Source organism: Panthera leo, chromosome A1 (assembly GCF_018350215.1).
Source record: "Panthera leo isolate Ple1 chromosome A1, P.leo_Ple1_pat1.1, whole genome shotgun sequence".
Lineage (NCBI taxonomy): Eukaryota > Metazoa > Chordata > Mammalia > Carnivora > Felidae > Panthera > Panthera leo.
This window is the reverse complement of record NC_056679.1, coordinates 225,247,431-225,269,075: the sequence shown is the minus strand read 5'-3', so window position 1 is coordinate 225,269,075 and position 21,645 is coordinate 225,247,431. Positions and strand designations below refer to the sequence as shown.

General features: G+C 49.8%; 1 protein-coding gene across 1 annotated transcript in view; it reads right to left on the bottom strand.

The window, feature by feature from the left end:
* The window catches only part of MYO10 (myosin X), a 226,705-nt gene that overhangs the window by 108,227 nt on the left and 96,833 nt on the right, over positions 1–21,645 (bottom strand). Inside the window, exon 4 of the mRNA XM_042952894.1 lies at positions 4,965–5,152. Coding sequence (XP_042808828.1) covers positions 4,965–5,152 — 188 coding nt within the window. The remainder of the gene's footprint in view (positions 1–4,964; positions 5,153–21,645) is intronic.

Below are 21,645 nucleotides of genomic sequence, written 5' to 3'. Positions count from 1 at the left end.
CTCACGACGCTTGAAGTATATACTCCTGGCTCCTCGTAGAACACTTTGTGAACACCTGACCAACATTCTCAGTCCTGTGTGAATCAAATTCTTAATTCACACGATGCTCTCGAGATCTGCGTCAGTCACTCCCTTGCTTGCCAGAGGACTCAGGCAAGTGTCTGCCTGCACGGGATTCAGTGCACGGGTCTCCGCAAGCAGGACAAAGCCCTGAACACGTGTCCTGCACCAGCAAGGAGGAGTCCGTTCTAAAATGACACGGGGAGACTGGAGGTCAATCCTGGGTCTACTGCTCACAGCTGAGGCCTCTGGAAAGTCACTTAACAGCACAGAGCCTCAGTGTCCCCACGGAAGTCCTCTTGGGCTTGTCTGGGGGTGACGCACACACGTGTCTTTCAATTCCCTTGCCTTGCCTTTCCAGCCCCAGCCCTTCGTGTCCCTCAGCAAACCCCACAGCCTCATGGGCTACTTTCTACTTCCTAACTACCCTTGTTGGTGCAAACATCGATGCTTTTACAAGGGCTTCTGTGCCCTTCCTCTCCTTCATGCCGGCCATATTCCCACACGTTCTCTGACTCATAACCATACACCCTTTTCTCCATGAAGTACTGACCGAGTTCCTTCCTGAGGACCTACCACCTCCTCTCTGAGTGACCATGGACACATTTCTAGTATAGCTTTTGGTAGCCTATATTGAAATTACTTAGCTCTATCAGTTTCTTCCCATCAGAGGAGAAGTTCCTGAAGGCAACGATTGGATTTTATTTCATTTTTTCTTAATCCCCAAATTCTAGCACAGCAACCTGCCATATTACATGAGCACGAGGCATGCATGCCTCATGCCTAATTCAGGTTGGTGCCTTTTAAAAAAATATTTTAATGTTATTTTTTGAGAGAGAGAGAGAGAGAGAGAGAGAGTGCAAGCATGCGCAGGGGAAGGGGCCAAAGAGAGAGAGGGAGACACAGAATCCGAAGCTGACTCCAGGCTCTGAGCCATCAGCACAGAGCCCGACGCCGGGCTTGAACTCAGGGACCATGAGATCATGACCTGAGCGGAAGTCAGACACTTAACCGACTGAGCCACCCAGGCGCCCCAGGTTGGTGCCCTTCTAATCCAGGACACAAGTTTTGTTCACTGTTCCAACCCCATCATTTCTAAGTACATCACTAGAAACAGAAAAAGATGGAACACTTAATTATCATTCCAGAATGGAAAAGAAATCGCTCCAGTTTTGGAACACCAAACATGCAAAGGAAGCAAAGGTCCTAAACCCAGCCACTCTGGACACCCCGGTTGAATGCTGGCCCTCTTACCAGACACACGGACAGTGAGGTTCATGGATGAATCAGGCACAGGCCTGACTTACACGACACACCTGAAAAGGTCATGTATCCTGATAGGCCCTGATAAACTAAACCCTGCCTGTCCAATCAAGGTGTGAGAAACTGAGGTCAACGTAGAATGTACCAGATCAAACAAAATCAAATGCTGATCTTGCCAGCTAGATGAAAAAAACAGAAAAAGTCTCAAGTTTCAAACATATGTTGATATTTTAAAAACTATAATAGCATAAGCATTTGCTTAAATGTGCACAAAAAGGCAAAAATTAGAGCTTAGGAGAGGTAACAACCTTCTAAGTAAAACCAACACGAGAGGCTTGGGCTAGAAGCCTAGAGACTCAGCATGCCACCAAAGAGATGGGGACCTTGGCCAAGGGACCCAGGCTCGTGAAATGAGGGAATAATTGATGTCTGAAGTCCTAATTCCAAACAGGCCTACTTTCTGATTTTAAGGTATCGCATGAGAAAAGGTTTGCAAAGTAGTAAAACACATTGTATCCACCAGGGGGCAGATCACGCCTGAGGAAATCTACACGGGGCTACAGTAACCTGCAATTTTTATTTTTATACTCAATTTTCTGTAAATTCCCACAGCCCCAATCCCCATTAAAAAAAAAAACAACTGGAGAGATTAAACAAGACACACTTTAATGAGAACTCTATTCTTAAAGACTCCATTTCCTGAGTTAATTTAGATAAATACAGTTACTCTGTTCACATCAGTATTTCACAATGAGAGCTTTCTAGCCGGGATCCACTCACCCTCTACCTCCCCCCTTATTTTAAATACCAGTCTTTGGCGTGAAAATGCCAACCCCTTTCTGTTTTATTACACACACACACACACACGCACACACGCACACACGCACAATGATCTCATTTGATTTTTCACTTTCTTCCTAAGCTGCTCTGTCGAGCAAGTAAGCGACAGACAAGGGATCCTCTCATTTTTTTCCAATGAAAGTGGGTAACACAGGCCATTATCAGTGGCAAATAGTTAGGTACCTGAGTGTGGAAAACCATTCAATCTTCTTAAAATAGATGTTTTCTTTCTTTCTGTTCATCTTATTAAATTATTTTCTGCAGGCTGAAATGGTGATCTTAAACTCTAAGTTCTGAGCCTTGCTGAAGTCATCTGGAAGAGGCTTCAAACAATGTGCTTGAAGTCACAGGGCAAGTTCCTTTACTGGCAATGGGACCCTTGAAAGCCCCCCTCCCTTTTTAAAAAAATACACTGAATAGTGTCATTTCTTTTTTTAAAAAAAATTTTTGTTAACATTTTATTTATTTTTGAGACAGGGAGAGACAGAGCATGAACAGGGGAGGATCAGAGAGAGGGAGACACAGAATCTGAAACAGGCTCCAGGATCTGAGCTGTCAGCACAGAGCCCGACGCGGGGCTCGAACCCACGGACCGCGAGATCATGACCTGAGCTGAAGTCGGCCGCTCAACCGACTGAGCCACCCAGGCACCCCGAATAGCGTCATTTCGATTGGCCGCAAGTCATAACGATTCATATTTGCTTCCCTAACTAAATGGGTAGCCCCTCTATCCAAGTTACTTGCACCGCCCAGGACGTGAGCACCATAAAAGTGATAAAGCCAAGAGAGTGTATCTGCCCGGATGCTTCCCTCCCCTACAAGAGGCAGAGAGTGAGGTCAAACGAGGAAGAGGAAGGCAACGTTCTGCTGCTCTAGTGGTATAAATTCTGACCTGTTACAAAAAGCAAGGACCCGTGCACAAGGCCAACGGGTGAAAACGGTCAGAAGAATACAATCCCTCAAGCAGTTTTCTGCGTGTGGCGCCCGCAAATACCACAGAACAGCCACACGCACCAAAGGGCCGTCGGAAGGTTTCAGGGAGTTGATGCCTGAAAAGTTCCTGCCCGGCGTCCACCTCACAGCCAGCCTTCAAACCCCGTGAGCACATTCATCCCCGAACACATACCGCGTGGGACACTGTGTCTCCCAAACGTCCTCGGCTGGGGGCCCCCCGGTTCCCTTCCCCGTGCCCCTACGCTCCCCCTTTCCTCCCTACAGGAGCAAGGACGGCTTCCCCGACAGGTGAGCCGGGGGGCAGGGGGAGAGGGGGGAGGGCTGGTCAGCGAACTGACTTCCCGCAGTGATCGTGATCGTGGCCACCGCTGACCTGCCCTGTATCCGGATCAGGGGGTTCCGTCTAATCCGGGGCCGCGGTGTTAGCCAGCCCCACTGGCTGCAAGTCTAAAGTTAACATATGGCTCCCCATCGGTCTCACTTCCATGGAATCAGAAATCCGGAGGGGGGAAGGAGGGTCTCATTGAACATCTCCTCCAAATCCAAACGGCCTTGTCCTTCCCGCTTGAAATAATAGACTTCTTTAGCCACAAGTTGGGACTAGAAAGTCACCAAAAACAGAAGCCACTATCTTTCACACCAGCCGTTTTGGTACACCACAGGTTCTCAGTGACGGCCGTGCTCCGTGAATGCAGGCCTGGCAGCAGGAAAGAATCCAGGCTTCGGTAACTGCACGGAAACCTCACTGGCAGGGAGGCTCAGCACATCTGCTGCGAATATCGTCCCGGGGTGTTATAAGGAATAGAAAGATCCAATTGGATGTCCCTAGAGTTTAAGTGATGAGGCCAATCTGAATTAGTTAGTAAAAATTAAGAAATACCTGTCTTAATGTGTATTTTTGAGAGAGAGAGAGAGCGAGCGAGCGTGCACACACGCAGGGGAGGGGCAGAGAGAGAGACGGGGACACGGAATCCGAAGCAGGCTCCAGGCTCCGAGCTGTCGGCACAGAGCCCGACACGGGGCTCGAACTCACGAACCGTGAGACCATGACCTGAGCTGAAGTCGGACGCTTAACCGGCTGAGCCACCCAGGCGCCCCAAGAAATATGTTTAAGGAAATGTACTCTATTGCTTTTTGAGACAGTTTCCTAGTGATCGGTTGTGACAGTGGGCCTTTTGGTAGTTTAAGAAATGAGTACAACTTGGCTGAAACAGAGACGTCCAGACCCTATTCCGTTGCCAGAAAAAGGGAAACAAACACGTCCTTCCATCATTCCCTCAGCACACACACGGCAAGTGCCTTTTCTGTCGCGAATTCAAAGGTACACTTCAGGAACACCCAGTGCAAAATCATTAAAGTTCTTCAACTTGGGCAATTCTGTGCAACTTATCAAATCAGACAAAGAAAGATCTCTTGCTCAAATATACATTCTCACTCTAGCATACCTGTAACTTTTTAATTTTGAAAGAATTACGCGTTTTCTTAAATGTATAAAAGGACCATGCCACAATGGAATAAACCAAAGAATAATTAAGGCACGTAGTAAAAAAAAAAAAAAAAAAAAAAAAGAAAGAAAGAAAAAGAAGGGAGTAATTCTTCTGAGGCCCAGAGTGAACAACTTTGGTACGTCTTGCTTTTTTTTTTCCAAGCGAGTTTGGGTCTTTTGAAGGCCGTAGGGATTAAGCCACTCAAAAGAGAAAACTCCACGGGAGAAACCGGGGCACCTAGTAGACCTGGTTCTCGTGAACGTTCTGAGCGGGTTTCGTGCTCTGGGGGCCGGCGGAGGCACCAGCTCTCCGGGGGGGTCCCCTTCCCGTCCCTCCGCCGGCCTCACGGGGGACGGTTACCTGATGAGGACACACTGGTTGTCGTGACGCTTCCACAGGCAGCGGTAGCACTCGTTGGCGACGGCGAAGACGTGGGGGGGCAGCTCCCCCAGGTGGCATTTGCTGTAGCACTCCATGGTGGCACGCTCATACAGGCCAGCGATGGTCTTGTAGGGGTTCACGGAGGCAATGATGGAGCCGATGTAGGTCTGCAAGCACACGGGAGGGGGAGACAGAGGAACGCCAGGTTACACGGGGCGCCGGGGGGCCGGGGGGTGCGCGCTGGGGCAGAGACAGAAGAGTCTGGATGCGGCTCTGTGCTGGTCCACACTCGGAAGGGGAGGGCGGCCACAACTCCCCAAAGCCCCCCGTCCCGGGCTTTCCCGGAAGCCACCTGAGGGTACGTGAAGGGGAAAGACGGGGTTCCCCTCTGCACACGTTTCCCAGACGCCTCTGGGATAAAACCTTGGCATCCTGTACAGACAAAGGGAGTCATTTCAAAGAGGACTCACAGTGAAAGGCAAACCGGAGGCCCAAATCCCTGCTCCCCTGTCCCAGGCACAGAGGACTGTCCACTCCCATCTTCTTTCCGGTTGGGTGTCTATCAGGAAACAGCAGGGTTAAAGAACTAGAGAGACGCCGAGGGGCTGGGGGAGAGGGGAACGGAGAGTTACTGTTTAACGGGCGCAGAGTTTCTGTTTGAGATAGTAAGAAGCTTCTAGAGATTGACAGTGGTTATAGTCACACAGCATTGCAAATGCATTTAAAGCACTGTTCACTTAAAAACAGTCGACATGGGGGTGCCTGGGTGGCTCAGTCGGTGAAGTCTCCAACTTTGGCTCAGGTCACGATCTCACAGTTTGTGGGTTCCAGCCCCGTGTCGGGCTCTGTGCTGACAGCTCAGAGCCTGGAGCCTGCTTCGGATTCTGTGTGCCCCTCTCTCTCTGCCCCTCCCCTGTTTGTGCTCTGTCTCTCTCTCTCTCTCTCAAAAATAAACATTAAAAAAAATTTTTTTTTAAAAAGACTTTTTTTAAAAGTCAAAATGGTAAATTGTATGTCATGCATATTTAACCATACCTTTTTAAACTGTTTATTTAGAGAGAGAGAGAGAGCATACGCACGCATGAGTTGGGGGTGCAGAGAGAGAGGGAGAGAGAGAATCCCAAGCAGGCTCCGTGCTGTCAGCACAGAGCCCGACGTGGAGCTCGATCACATGAACCGCGAGACCACGTCCTGGGCCAAAATCAAGGGTGGGTCACTTAACTGACCGAGCCACCCAGGGACCCCTTAACCGTAACTTTTAAAAACCAAGACCGTTTTGAAAATACTGGTGCTGAATAAGTGATCTGGGACTTAGATGCCAGACAATCTTAACCCTTCTGGAACAAAACCCAAGCTAGAAATGAATCAAGCTCTTCAGAGCAGCAAAGCCGAGGCCACGATCATTAAAATGTGAGGCCTGCTGCCTCCTTCACGTGCAGAAAACCGTCCGCTTGTACTCCCGCCAGAAACGCTAACGGAGTGCGGTTATCGGGCTTCCCGGCCCAGACACGGCTGAAGCAGCAGACAGAGGGGTAGAAGCAGACCCCAGTCACCACCACTACCTTTTACGGAGCACGGGGCCCTGTGCCAAGTGCTTCGTGGAGGCTTCGGGGCCGCACGGGAGCCTCCAAAATTCCTGCGGTGAAGCCTTGACCCCTAATACCTCGGAAGGGGACCGCGCTTGGAGCGAAGGCCTCTAAAGAGATGATGAAACTGAAACGAAGCTGTTAGGGCAGGTCCCATCCAACGGGACTGGCATCCTTTCAGGAGGAAAGCTGCATGCTCAAAGAGACACCAGATGTGTGTGCACAGACAAAGACCATGTGAGGACACAGAAGGCAGCTGTCTGCAAGCCGAGGAAGGAGCCCTCGGGAGAAGCCAACCCTGCCAACACCTTGACCTAGGACCTCCAGCCCCCAGAACGGTGAGAAGATCAGTGTCCCTTTAAGCCGCCCCCTCAGTGATACTCTGTTAGGACCTCCGGAGCCGACCACCACATGGGGCCCCTGTAACACTCACCAGAGCCTAACGAGCTCTGCAGCATTACTACTCCCATTTTTCAGATGCAGAAACTGAGGCACGGGGAAACAGTGGCACGTTCGCCTATGCAGTCAGTATACGGTAGAAAGCAAACCAATTTGCAGAAACGTCTTATATCCCTTGGCAGGGCACGGCAGTGCAGCAAGGAAAGGAAAAGCAAGCGACGCTAGGCAGAAGGTGCGACCCTCCTGAGAGCGTCTGTACCACATGCGACGCTGCAGCATTTAGCCATCACCACTTTCAGAGCGCCTGCCACGAGCACTCAGCTCGGCATCATATGCTCCGTGGAACTGTTTCCAAACGTCAGGAGGTTTCCAATACGTTTTGGGAACATTTTGAACCAAAAAAGGTTAAAAAACATCAAAGAATTATTACCGTATGACCAACTCCTAGATATAGACCCCAAAGAGTTAAAAACAGGCTCTCCGACAAATAATAGCGTTTTTCGCACTTACCTAACAGTGGAAACCACCTGAGTGCCAACGATCAGAGGGGCCGGTACACAAGAAATGGTACGTCCATACAACGGACTATTATTCAGCCACACAAAGGCATAAAGTGCTGACACGTGTCACAATGGAGAACATCGCAAATACCACACTAAGTTAAAGAAGTCAGACCTGAAAGTTCACGTATCCAGAAGAACAATGGAGAACACAGAAAACATTACACCAAGTTGGAGAAGTCAGACCTGAAAGTTCACGTATCCGGAAGAGGTAAATCCATAAAGACAGACGACCGGTGGTAGTTACTATGGGCAGGGGGAGGAGGAGGCCAGAAGTAGGGGGTGACCACTTAGTGGGTCTAGGGTTCCGTTCAGGGTGATGGAAATATTTTAGAACTAGACAGGGAGGCTGGCTGCACAAGAACTGTGGGTGTACGAAATACCACTGAATCGTATACTCTAAAGTGGTTCATTTTCGGTTATGATAATATCACCTCAATTAACAGAAGAAGACATAGCACGTTAATGGGTAAATGTTCAGGTCTTTGGAAACCTCAACTCTCTAGAAAGCCCACCTTCCCCTGCCAGAGCACTGTGGGCAAGATTTGGCCATACAGACGGGACTGCTTTCTCCTCTGGGGAAGGAAAGTCTCATAAACATATTTTTTATGTTTATTTTGAGAGAGAGCGTGTGAGCATGCAAACATGGGGTGGGGGGAGAGAGGAGAGAGAGAGAGAGAGAGAGACAGAAAGAGACAGAGAGAGAGAGAGAATACCAAGAAGGCTCTGAACTATCAGTGCAGAGCCCGACTCGGGGCTCGAACTCACAAACCATGAGATCATGACCTGAGCCAAAACCAAGAGACGGTCAACTGAGTGAGCCACCCGGGTGCCCAAGCCTCCTACTTCTGAAGGACAACAGAGAACCACCTGGTTCTCTGGAGGAGGCCATATGTCTTCCATCAATGCTCTGACCACAGGCACTGGTGCCTTCCTTCATGTCAACTGTTTGCAGAGATAAAGCGGGCAGGCAGACGGTGTCGAGGCTCTGGGTGTCTTAGCCCCTTCGACTATGTTGTCTAAAATGTCAGAGCTGTTTCTACCTTTTGGTAGCGGAATGATTATTTTTAAACATATTTTTTAAAGTTCGTTTATTTTTAAGTACTTTCTACACCCAATGTGGGGCTCAAACTCATGACCCCTAGATCAAGAGTCACATGCTCTTCTGACTGAGCCAGCCAGGTGCCCTGACTACTCTGCTTCTGGAAATCTCAAAACTGTTCATTTTTCTGTGAGATACGTTCTTACTTTTTTCCTCCGTTGGCAGAAATCAAGACACTAAAGGCTTCCCTCTTAAAACAGCTCAGCAGGCACACACTGCAATACTCTTTCTCACTTACAAGTAAAATATAAAAGCCACACAGTATCAAACTGCGCATTAAATTAATATTAGGATATTAACCCGTTAACAACACACTTTTTAAAGAATGATCCGGGGGCGCCTGGGTGGCTCAGTCGGTTAAGCGGCCGACTTCGGCTCAGGTCGTGATCTCGCGGTCCGGGAGTTCGAGCCCCGCGTCGGGCTCTGTGCTGACGGCTCAGAGCCTGAAGCCTGCTTCGGATTCTGTGTCTCCCTCTCTCTGCCCCTCCCCCGTTCATGCTCTGTCTCTCTCTGTCTCAAAAATCAATAAATGTTAAAAAAAAAAAAAAATTAAAAAAAAAAAGAAAGTATCGATTTACTCATTCAGGGTATCATAACCTTTTTACAAACGCTTTACTTTGAAAGTGATTCTCTTGGTCACAATCTCGTAGGCCCGCTGTCCCCTCCTTGGCTGGGCCACCCCAATGGTCATGCAGTATCACTTAAGAGATCACTCATCCCGGAAGTGTGGATGACACGGTTTTTGTACGGGGGCAGGGAATCCAAGGGCATTAGAAGCTTGTTAGCACAGATCAAGTTGGAACATTCCAAATGGTCTTAGGCCTGCTTTTAAGCAACTCGCATTGCAGTCTGTAAAGTGTTTCAGAACAGTGTGGTTGGTAGCTAGGACATCCCCATCCCCCAACCCGCAGCGATTCTAGAGGGGAAGGGAAGCCAGGCACTCTGAACAAGCATTTGTGCAACAGAAAAGCGGTCTGCAGAACTGGCAAACACTCCATCGGTGGTCACGCACGGCGGACCCACTAACGCATCATGACATCCTCCCCACCGAGCACAATCACTGCCACACAGCTTGAGCACACTTCTCCGGAAACAATATTGATCTCCGTGTCTGATTTTCACAGCAAGATGCGGAAACACGTCCCTCGTCTTTCAATCTAGTGAACTGCCATCGAGAAAACTGGTCCTGGGGCACCTGGGTGGCTCGACTGGTTAAGTGTCCAACTCTTGGTTTCAGCTCGGGTCATGATCTCACGGTTCGTGGGTTCGAGCCTCGCATCGGGTTCCATGCTGGCGGTGTGGAGCCTGCTTGGGATTCATTCTCTCTCTCTCTCTCTCTCTCTCTCTCCTCCCACCTCGCCCACTGCTTGCTTTCTCAAAATAAATAAGTAAACTTTCTTTAAAAAAAATAAAGAAAAAGAAAATGTGGTTCTTTATTACACATTCTTGAGAAATTAGAAGTTCCACATAAATATTACAAAAAACAGACTTTCATCCCTTTACACAAGAATGCCTGATTTTTCCCATGTTGATGGAATACTTCTGGAAGCCTATATAGCACGTGCCTTTGTGTTCCCAAACCCAGGTCAGTGAACCTAATTTACTCTTTTAAGGATTTTTGGCCTTTTTCCGTCTCTCAGCCTATGAAAACGATGCCCACACCGAATGAGGCAGACAGTCTTACGTCCACTAACCCCGCCCCGGATCGGAGCTCCCGACTACTTCTCCCACTGCGGCCTCTCGACCTTGCCACGCGCCCCACGTAGCACCAGTTGAGAGGGGCTCCAAATCTCAAGGGCGTCTCCTTCCGAAACTGCTGTTCCTCCGGTTCCTCCACGAGAGGAGCGGCTGAAGGTGCTAGGAGGGTCTGCGCCCTTTGCAGACAGATCGTTTTGCTGTACAGGCGATGGAAGCCACCAAGCCAGGCTTTTATTTTACTGTGCACGGCACACACCACATACTGCGGGAGATGAGACACACATTCAAAACGATGTGCGTTTCGACCGCTGAAAGCTTTCACCATCCAAGTAAGTGAGGAGCCCCTTGGCAGCTACGTGTCCTTAACTATGTGACAATGCTTCACACCCCATGCACACATCTGTATCATTAAACCAGACGAAGGGTTGAATTCCTCTGTCCCCACAATGTTCAGGACCCTTCTTGATGGGCGCAGAGAGAGCACTTAAGGCTAAAATTGCTGCATCTGATTTCAAAAGATCAAGCATCTGTTGGCATATGGCTATATTCCAACAGGACTCTAAGAATGCAGGCACTCCTGTTGGGCCCCTTCCACTTTGTGGTTGAGGCTTCCAGCATATAAAACACATAATCTACGAGGAAGGGGAGGGGAGGGGAGGGGAGGGGAGGGGAGGGGAGGGGAGGGGAGGGGAGGGGAGGGGAGAAAGAAAGAAAGAAAGAAAGAAAGAAAGAAAGAAAGAAAGAAAGAAAAAAAGAAAGAAAATCCCTACAGTTTAGACCATGTTAAATACTCCAAGCAAAGAGAGCTAAGCTACACACATTTATAACAGGTCTTGAATCTGTTCCAGATTTTCCTTAAATGCATGTTCTCCAAGCACTTTCTTGTTCTCTTTGCTGTACTCCTGAGGGAAGAATGGGTTTTCAAACTTTGCATTCTGCAGAGCATATAAAAAATACTACCCAGCAGCTAAAAGGTGTCACAACCCAAGCATCCACCCATGGATGAATGGATAAGCAAACTGTGATACACACATACACTGGAGTATTATGCAGCCTTAAAAAAGGAAGGAAATCTCTGACACACACAACATGGACGTTCCGCTAAGTGAAATAAATCAGTCACCAAAGGACGACTATCGTGGGATTCCACTGAAACGAGGTACCTAGAGTAGTCAACTTCGTAGAAACAGAAAGGAGAGAGGCAGTTGCCGTGGGCTGACGAGTGGGGAATGTGGAAGTTCATGGGAACAGAGTTTCAGTTTCAGAAGTTGCAAGCATTCTAAAAGATTCAAAACGATGTGCACATACTTAACGCTACTGAACTATACACTTTCAAATGGTCAGGATGACAAAGTTTATGTGTATTTGATGGCCACTAAACATTTTAAAAATTAAAAAGATACGAGAATTTTGGTGCTGATAGAATACGCTAATCTCTTTTTTATAGTATCAGGGAGCGATCTGAAAATAAGCACAGAATTAAGGGTAGTAACAAGAGGCATATGCGCCTTCCAATTTCAACCCAGGTTGAGAAAAATATTCTGGTGACAAATTACAGACCGTTTAGTAAGGGAGAGAATGAAAGGCACGCAGGTTTCCAGGGGCGACATAATCTGATTCGAGTTCGGAGATTAATAACTACACAGGTTGTGGCTGAAAGTACATTCAACAGATGGGAATCCCACATACCGACATTGATAGCAAACAGCCAGACTGAATTTGAGCCTAAACTCAATAATCTAACAGGGCACCTGGCTGGCTCAGTTGGTTAAGCATCGGACTCTTGATCTCAGCTCAGGTCTCGTTCTCAGAGTCTTGAGTTCAAGACCTACATTGGGCTCCACGCTGGGTGTGGAGACTACTTAGACCAACAAAAAACTCCATCTGAAATCTCTATTACCCATCTCTCCCCCATGTGCTGTTTTGAAATCTCTTTACAAAAAACAAACAAACAAGGAAAGGATACGTAAAATGTGTCTGGTTGGTATAGACTGAGAACTCAATTTTTTAATTTTTTTTTAAGACGACAGGAAATCTTACTTCATTTAGAGTTCAAAATGCCTCCCTAATATAAGTGCCTCCATTTGGCATCAGGGGTTAATCAGGCTCTTCCAACATGGATGCACAAGTTTTATATTTCACCTTCTCACTAATGGCCTAGGTCACTTCTTAAAAGGCTTGTCAACAGATTTTAAATGACGATTAAGCCCACATGTTTCCAACACAACTTTATCCGACATTTCGTAATTGTGGGGCAAAGACAATCCTACCCACGGAGACACATCTTCGCGGCCCTCATCTGTTCCAACGTAACCTCGAGATGTGGGCAGGCCAGAGGCCACCGTTGTGCCTCCTCTGACAGATGAGGGAAAGGTAAGTGCTGCCCCTGTAGTCACAGGGCCAGCGGATGAAATCGAGGACAGGACCCCGCGTTCCCGGTGTCCCACACTGTGGGCCCGCGGTGGCCCGCATCACCACTCACCCACGTCCGGACGGGAATTATCCCAGACTCTGTCCAGCTCATCACCCGTGACCAATGCCTCCACGTTTATATGCCCCACTTTCCATGAACCCCAGAACCTATCTCCTTCCTTCCCTTCCCTCCCCCGCCCTGGCCTCATTTGCTTAGATGTCACAAATGTCCCATTCCTCACTGATTTCCCACCGTGGTCTGGCATGTCCAATCCAAGCTCCAAGCTTGACACGTGAATTGCTGAACAGGACAAGTCTCCTGCTTAGAAAACCCTTCTTCACCAAATCCCACCATCTCTGGGGGTCACCCGCTGGGATATTTAAGAAGACAGTCTGAGCCGCTCCCAAAAGGTGAGAGAACAGCTTGAGTCCTAACGAATTATTCTCATGACAGTTGTGGAAGCTGGGGGGCGAGGGGGGCGGTGTCTCCAGCTACTTAGTGAGTTTTCACCGTTCACGCCCACATTTGAACCTCCATAAAACAGAAGTACAAAACAACATGGGGACGACAGCAATAGTTCCTAACAGCTTATTGAAAGAAGGACGAGTCAGGTGGAATCTTAGAGGTCGATCAGCAAAAATAATTACTGCCCAAGACCTCTTGTCTTTCCCCCACTTCCCTAAACATACCACTCTGCCTGGGTAATTTTATCCCTAGAACAAAGGCTGCATGGGTAAGAGATTCATCAGTATTAGTAAAAACGGCGACCGGCAAGCAAAGGGGGTCAAAGAAGAGCCTGGCTGTCAATTAAGTGCCACGCGAAGCAAAGGTCACACGTGGTAAGAAATTCTAAAAGCTGTGACGCACACTGGTTACGTGTCGTAGCGTTTATCACTCTATAAAAAGGTATCAGCACTGCTCTACAAATGGCCACGACCACCCCATGCGGTTTCAGACTCTGGACACATGAAACTCTCAAGCATGAGGCAGGACCAGGACTACGACTGGTCTCCTCGTACTGGATTCCAAATTCCACAAGAATAAATAGCTTGGTCATTTTCACAGCTTTTCAGAAACAGACCATTCTACTTTGAAGCACATGACAAATTTTTCTAGTCACAAAAGTTCCACATAACTCCCCAAAGAACACATTTCCTTGCCCGTTTTAATAATCTGGAACGGCTGTCGCACATACTGCTTAAAAACGTTGGAAGAAACTCACTGCATTTCTTCAATCCAAAGTCCACCAACTCAAGATTTTCGAAAGGCCATCAGGGTGTCCTGCCTGGCAGCCCATCTCCCGCCAAAAGGACCGGGGGTGACGAAGAAAACGAGAAGTGACCCAGGGGCCTCAGATGCTTTGAGATACGGAGGGATCCATGCTGCCATTAAGCAGGCACTGTTCAAACACGGGAAGAAATGGTCTATGCGACAAAGTTTGGTCATCAGAACCCAGAAGTCCTTAGCCCGGAGCACCTTGCCCCAGAACACTGCTTAACCCCTCCGGGCCTACGCTTCCGGTCAGTCTAACCACATATCCTCCGATTACCCCCACCTGACTGCTATGGGAGAGTACTACATAAATCAGAGGTATTTATCGTTTTTGTTAATGAGGATAAAAACCACGACTTGCTTTTCCCCGTGTGATCCTGAACGTAGCTGGATACGGAACAGATCACCTGAAATGCGTTAGACAAATCGGCTAGTCAGGGCCCTGCCATACTCTGCTGACGGGGAAAACCCATTAAGAGGCGGGGATCGTCAGGAGATTTATTTCCCATACACCCTTCTCCTCTTTCCTTCCCTTTTGGTCATCACAGCTCAATATGCCAACAATTTACCTCCTCGACCTTCACCTTCAACGCAGCTCCGGTTTTACATCACAGATCCACACGCTCAGTGGCCCGCTGGGCGTCTTCACTCGGATGACCCTTGGCTCCAACTCACATGGGCGAGGCTAAGCTCCCCCCGAACACCCATTTCTTCTCAGTGCCATCCTGACAACTGCACCACAGTCAACCCAATGGGTAATCCAGAAATCGAGGAGCCATCCCGCAGAAAGTCGCTCTGTCGGCCCCCCGCCCCCACCCTCTCAAACACTTGCATTCTTCCCCTCGGTACGCTTCATACTCAAACTCTCTCAGGAGTGGTGTGGAACGCCATCGTTTCCCATCGAGTTAGCCGGTCAACTTTCTCCTCCTAGACTGGATACGTCCCGCACTCCTTCATCACCTCGCAGGCGGAGTGAGCTCCCCCAGAACTCCTGTTTAAAGTTGTCCCACGCGGCCTTCACAGATCTAGTCAAACTCGTTCACGTATACACGGAGCCCTTCCTCACCTGTTCCCGACCATCTTGCCGGACAGCTGCCCGCCACAGTGATTTCAGCATCTTGATTTCCCACAGTTGGACAAACGCACCCTACTGGCTCACGTGTCTGGCACGTGGCAATCTTCTGCTAGAAATGGGCCACTCTCTCTCTCGGCCAAACTAGTGCCTCTCCCGGGAATCATCTTCCTCTGACCCTTTCCTTCTTTTCTCCTTTGGGTGCCCGGTCTTGATGTTCCAAAGCACTTTTATCACACGCACCGCACCCTGAGCAGTGGTCAATGGTGTGCCTGTGTCTGTCTTCGCCAAGGAACCGTGAGGTTCCTTCGAGAGGCGGGATCTCTCATTTATCCAATCTTTCAAGAAGCAACCACCGTGAACAAGAGTGCTCTTGCGTCCTTGGAGGTTAGCGCTCAGCCCGGCCCACGGGTAGGGCGACATCGACGTAGCTATATCGGGGGCACGTGATTTGACCACAAATCAATTCGTGTTTTAACCATGTTGCAGCGGTCTAAGTCCACTACCTTCTACACAAAAAAAAAACAAAATAAAACAAAAAACAAAAAACAAACACAACCGCTTGCTTTCATTATCCAATTAAACCATTGAAAACATTTTTTCACAATTAAAAACAAACTGTGAAGCATTCAAGTTAGTTGAAAACCAGACGGCAAGTTAGTCGGAAACTTCAGTCGTTGCCGAAGTCAAGCTCTGAAATTCAGAAGTGACACTTCCATTTAATGGGAGTCACCTTCGGGCCAACATTCCCTCCTTGGTCAAAGGAATCTGACCTTCGAAAGAGAGGCAGGAAAGGAAGAGAAAACATCATAAAAACAACGTTCCTAACCGCCACCCTCATGTGCTGATACGTAAGTGGCCACTCAAGCATACCAATGTTCGGCAAAGTTTAAAAATACATACGGTCAAGGCAGATGGGTGACCATCATCTTCTGGCAACATCAGTTTTGATTTCATGTGAAAAAAAGCCTCAGACAAACCACACTGGGTTCAGCCGTTCCTGGTATGAGGGAGGACTGACCATCCGGTTTTAAGGCCATCCCTGCGTCCCTGAGAGGCACGTGGGTACGTGACACTGGCTTTGGAAAGGGACAGAAATGAATCACCCCCCCAGCCACCCCCCCACCCCAAAAAGGCTACTTTGGGGAAACTCAATGCAAGGAAACGACGCGCGGACTTGGATTTCCAACCCCATCCCACGCCCAGTCCCACCAGTACAGACGGCCCGGGGCTTCCCCACGGGTGAACGCCGTCCACCTGCCGGCTGCAGTCACCAAGTCCCCAGTCGGCTACTGACCGTGAACACGCTGCGCTGGGCGGGAAGAAGCCGGCTTCCGAGCTCACTCGGGAACATGGTCAGGCCACACTTACCGACTCGGTCTGGAACGGCACCCGAGCAGAGGGGAGGTATTTTTGAAACCCCCCAAAACACGTTAGCTTTTGTGCCTACAAACAATCTTTTGTGCCTACAGAAGCGTTCATCTTTGGGCCAGGCCCCAGCTTCTCTAAACGGGCTCGTCGGATCCTGATATCTGTGCTGTTGGTTCGGCAAGCCCAACGAGGGGACAGGCGGGCTGAGTGTCCCCCCCCTCTACCCCCCCCACCTCCTTCCTCTGGAGCCATCCCGAGGCCATAATTGCAGATGAGCCCTGCCCTTCCCTGCGGCTCCCTCCCTGATGTGGTTTTGAGCCATTCCTTAGAGGCGGGGGAGGAGCCTCCCCCGTGCAATTGACCCAGAGCGCGACAAACCCTGGCACTTCCTTTGCTTCTCTTCCGTGTGGCTGCAGACCAACCTGCCGCACCACGGAGCCCTCCTGGCAGACCCCGGGCTGACGTGCAACACGACAGAAAAACCTCATCTGCCCTTGTCGACACCGTGTTTAGGCACTGGGTACGCGACAATCTGAAACGAGCCAGGCTCCAGAGGACACGCTAAGAAAGGCGTCCGAAACCAACCCGTCCTCTCCCCACGCTCCTCCCCTGGAGGGGCTGCCGGGACCCTCAGCGCCAAGTTCTCACGGCCACGGGGGCTTCACGAGGCTGGGAGTCATTAAGACGCACCCCTCCTCCCCCACACTTCTATCTCCTTCTTCTCTGGCTCCCGACCCTCCCCGCCCCGCCCCGCCCCGGGCGAGACCCCCTCCGTCTCTTTGTCCCGGCGTATTCGCGACACTCTCTCTGCCAACCTGCCCTCCTTGGCCCGTATCACAGCACTTGGCGATCAACGCGTCTGAGTTCTTCCTTGGGGAAACCCCCTCTTCAAAACCCTTTGGCAAAGACGGGGTGGTCTGGGTGCCACCAAGCCCAGACGCTCTGACGGACTGTCAGCCGATCAAGGCCTCTCAACCTCGGGAGGACCGACATCTCAGGCCAGATGACCCTTTGTGGTGGGATGTCAGCAGCACCCCTGACCTCTACCTGCTAGATACCGTTACATCCTCTGCCTTCGCTATGCAGCCAGAGATGCCCTCCAGATTGTGCCGAATGTCCCTTGGGGACAGGTCTCCCGGCTGAGGCTCACTGCTTTAAGGGTATTCTGACCCCGGCCTGCCCCTCCCACCTGACTGCTCGACGGTCCCCAGCACACCGGATTCCATGAGCAAAGGGACTTGCCCCGACTGAGGCCATCGCACTGAATTCACTCTCGTCTCTCCATCTGCACGTGTGGCGTCCTCGAGCCTTTCCTTCTGACCCACTCTTACCCTGCCTCTGAAGTGTCATTCCTGTCACCTCCTCTCACCCTATAGGGCGTCTCACGACCAGTTCAGGCTTTCTCGCCCACGTGCAGGTTACGTCTCCCTACCTCTTCTTTGTCCCATAAACACATGTTCCTCTCTCCTCTGTCTTTCGGAACTTACAAGTGCGGGTATCTGTCCTCACCCGGTCTCATGAGTGGCAGGAAGAGACAGAGGAATGCGGGACCCTCGTCAGACCCTCTCCCGAGGAGAAGCAATTAGGGGACAGCCTCTGTGGCAGGAAGCCCACGGCAAAGAGGCCGAGGGGGTAGTCTGGGACGAGGTCCCAGGCTGGGAGCTGTAGCGTTAAGCAGGGCTCCTGTCTCAGAAGTTGCCAGAGGGTGGGAAAGATGAAGCGGAGCCTTAGGCACCAGAAACCTCAAGTTCCAGGAAAGCAATCCAGCATGAGGGCCGAAGAAAGGGGCCCGCGCAAGGCAATCATGCCAAGAGCAGAGCTGCCCTAACCAGGGGTCAGGTCCCAAAAGGACGAGTGGCGAGGCTAGGGTCATGCAGACCCACACAGTGACAGACAAGTCTGTTCCGTTCCCGTCCTCAAGAGCCCTTGGCCAAGCTCCAAGCTCCAGGCAGGAGCTTTATAAAGACCTCGTAGTACAGACGAGTAAGATGGGGGAAAGGTACAATGGTAACGACATTCCAGAAACTTTCCCCTTGTCGCTTGATTTTAAAGGAGTCCCATCAGATATGGGGGTTATGACATCTGACCTTTTAAAAAACATAAATTAAAAACCTGACACACGGGGGCGCCCGGGTGGCTCAGTCGGTTCAGCATCCGTCTTCGGCTCAGGTCAATGATCTCACGCTCTGTGAGTCTGAGCCCCGTGTCGGGCTCTGTGCTGACAGCTCAGAGCCTGGAGCCTGCTGCAGATTCTCTGTCTCCCTCTCTCTGCCCCTCCCCAGCTAGCTCGCTCTCTTTCTCTCTTTCAAAAATCAATAAACATTAAAAAAAAAAAAAAAAAAAAACTGACACACAGATTAAATTATTAATGTAGAGCCCAAGAGAAGGTGGGTAGAGAAAAGCATGCTCACCTGGGATTTGTCTGCTCTGAGCATTTATCCCTTTAGAGCTGTCTACCCCATTTTATTTTATTTTTTTGAGTTTATTTATTTTGAGAGAGAGAGAGAGAGAGAGAGAGAGAGAGAGAGAAAGAGAATATCCCAGGCAGGCTCTGCACCATCAGGATAGAGCTCAATGTGGGGCTCGAACTCACAAACTGTGAGATCACGACCTGAGCGAAAATCAAGAGCTGGATGCTTAACCGACTGAGCCACCTAGGCATCCCTGTCTATCCCATTTTAATGGAGGATGGTAACGGCAGGGAAAAATATCTTACTGGGGTCTGGTGAAGTCCTCAGGCAGTAAGGGTGGTCCCCAAGGAGGAAAAAAGCTAAGTCCTTTTTCACACAAGACAGTAGACCTTCCCACCTGGAGAGGAGTCTGCTCCCCGACGACCTGTGTCACCTGCCACTCGGAAGAGAAAGCCAACAAATAAAAACAATGCAAGATCCAGAGTGTCGGAGAAGGCCCACGGGGGGGTCCTTCTCAACAACATGACTCACAGGAGGCCACCTATGGTAGACAGAAGAACGTGCCCCTCCCCCACCCCAGACGTCCACGCAGAATCCCCAGGACCCGTGACTCTGCCGTATGCACAGGGCTGTGGGGACAGGATTCGGGCTGGAAACGCCGAGATAGGGAGAGGATCCAGGTGGCCCTAACTGCAGGAATCCTTGAACACTAGACGTCTTGGCTGCAGAGAGAGAAATGAGAAGAAAGGAGGGGAGAGTAGAAACACGAGAGGGGCTGGGTCTGCTGTTGCTGGCTCTGAAGGTGAAAGAAGGGGGCCCGCAGAGGCTAAGAGCAACCCTGGCTGACAGCCAGCAAGACCACAGGGACCTCGGTCCTGGAACCGCATAGAGGACCAGAAGGAGCAGGGGACAGATCGCCCCCTAGAGCCTCCAGAAAGGATCACTGACCTTCCCACACCTGGGTTTTGGGCTGGCAAGACCCCAGCCGGACGACTGACCTACAGAACCATAGGACAGCACCTGCTGTTTTAATGATGGCAATTTTTTATGCCAGCAATAGAGAACAGATACAGCACCCCTGGCACAAGTAATTTTTTTTTTCCTCTTAAAGACACAGCCAGGCATCACTCAGAGCTGGGAGAAAAGGCAGGAAAGCGGTGGTTTTTCTGGCAGGTGGTGGTTTTGTTTTGATGGGGCAGAGCCTGGCTTGTGTGGTCTCCACCCCAAACAGCTTCAGCGATAAGAAAATCAAGGTGGCTGCTTCATGATAATACAATGATCCAAGTCTCATAGGGCAGGCGCAGGAGGGCAGTATTAATTGAAATGACCTGCAAACTGACGTACAAAAATCCTGTGTTTTTCCCTCGGAGCAAAGGACAAAGGGGCGCCTGGGTGGCTCAGCTGGTTAAGCGTCTGAGTCTTGGTTTTGGCTCACGTCACGACTTCGTGGTTTGTGAGTTTGAGCCCCACGTCGGGCTCCGGGCTGACAGCGTGGAACCCGCTTTGGATTCTCTCTCTCCCTCTCTCTCTCTCTACCCCTCCCTTACGCTCTCTCAAGATAAAGAAATAAGCTTAAAAAAAAAAAAAGGCGGGGGCGGGGGGGAGGAAAAGTTGTTCATTGTAGGAATAAAGCCAATATCCTATTCATAGGCTTTAGTGGGCAATTCAGCTATCAGGTTTAATATCCTCATCATCATGAAAAGAGGGGGAGGAAAACTTAAAAAAATTTTTTTTAATGTTTATTTAGTTTTGAGAGAGAGACAGAGAGCCAGAGTGCAAGCTGGGGAGGGGCAGAGAGAGAGGGAGACACAGAATCGGAAGCAGGTTCCAGGCTCTGAGCCGTCAGCATGGAGCCCGATGTGGGGCTCGAACCCACGAACTGTGAGATCATGACCCGAGCCGAAGGCAAACACTTAACCAACTGAGCCACCCAGGCGCCCCTAGGAAAACTTTTTTAAAGACTCTGCCTTTTAAACCCTTTTGGTAGTTTTTTCCCCCTTCCAATTGGATTTTTCCTGACTATTGAACGTCGAGTAAGACCTCGTATCTAAAGACAGAAGAGTTTGAGTCCCGAAATACCTACAAGACACACACACCGATAAAGAACTTTGAAATCTAGCCTCACATTTTCTCATCAACTAGAATGTTATTTCTAATACGTCTGGCGTTTATTTTTGCAAACATTGATTACACAGCTACCAGGTGCCTGGCAATGTCCTTGGCTCAAGAAAGACAAAATAAGTCCTTGACAAACCGAGCAAGGAAACTGCTATGACGGGACAGTGTCAAATACTTACTCCTAAAGGCACAGGGGTGGTGACCTGGACACATGTAGTGGCTACTCCCTGGGAAGAAGGGAGTTTGCTGGTCAGCTGGAGATTCTTTTTTTTTTTTTTTTTTTTTTAACGTTTATTTATTTTTGAGACAGAGAGAGACAGAGCATGAACACGGTAGGGGCAGAGAGAAAGGGAGGCACAGAATCCGAAACAGGCTCCAGGCTCTGAGCGGTCAGCACAGAGCCCGACGCGGGGCTCGAACTCACGAACCGCGAGATCATGACCTGAGCTGAAGTCGGACGCTTAACCGACTGAGCCACCCAGGCGCCCCTGGAGATTCTTGACATGGGGACCGAACAGAGCTTTGCCGGGACGCGCACAGCACAGAGCAGGCAGCCATTCACGTAAACACGAAGGAATGTTACCTTTCCTGAAGAACATACGGAAACTACTATAATCTGAAGACTGAGCGTAAGCAAGCTCAGTCAGTCAGAGGACAA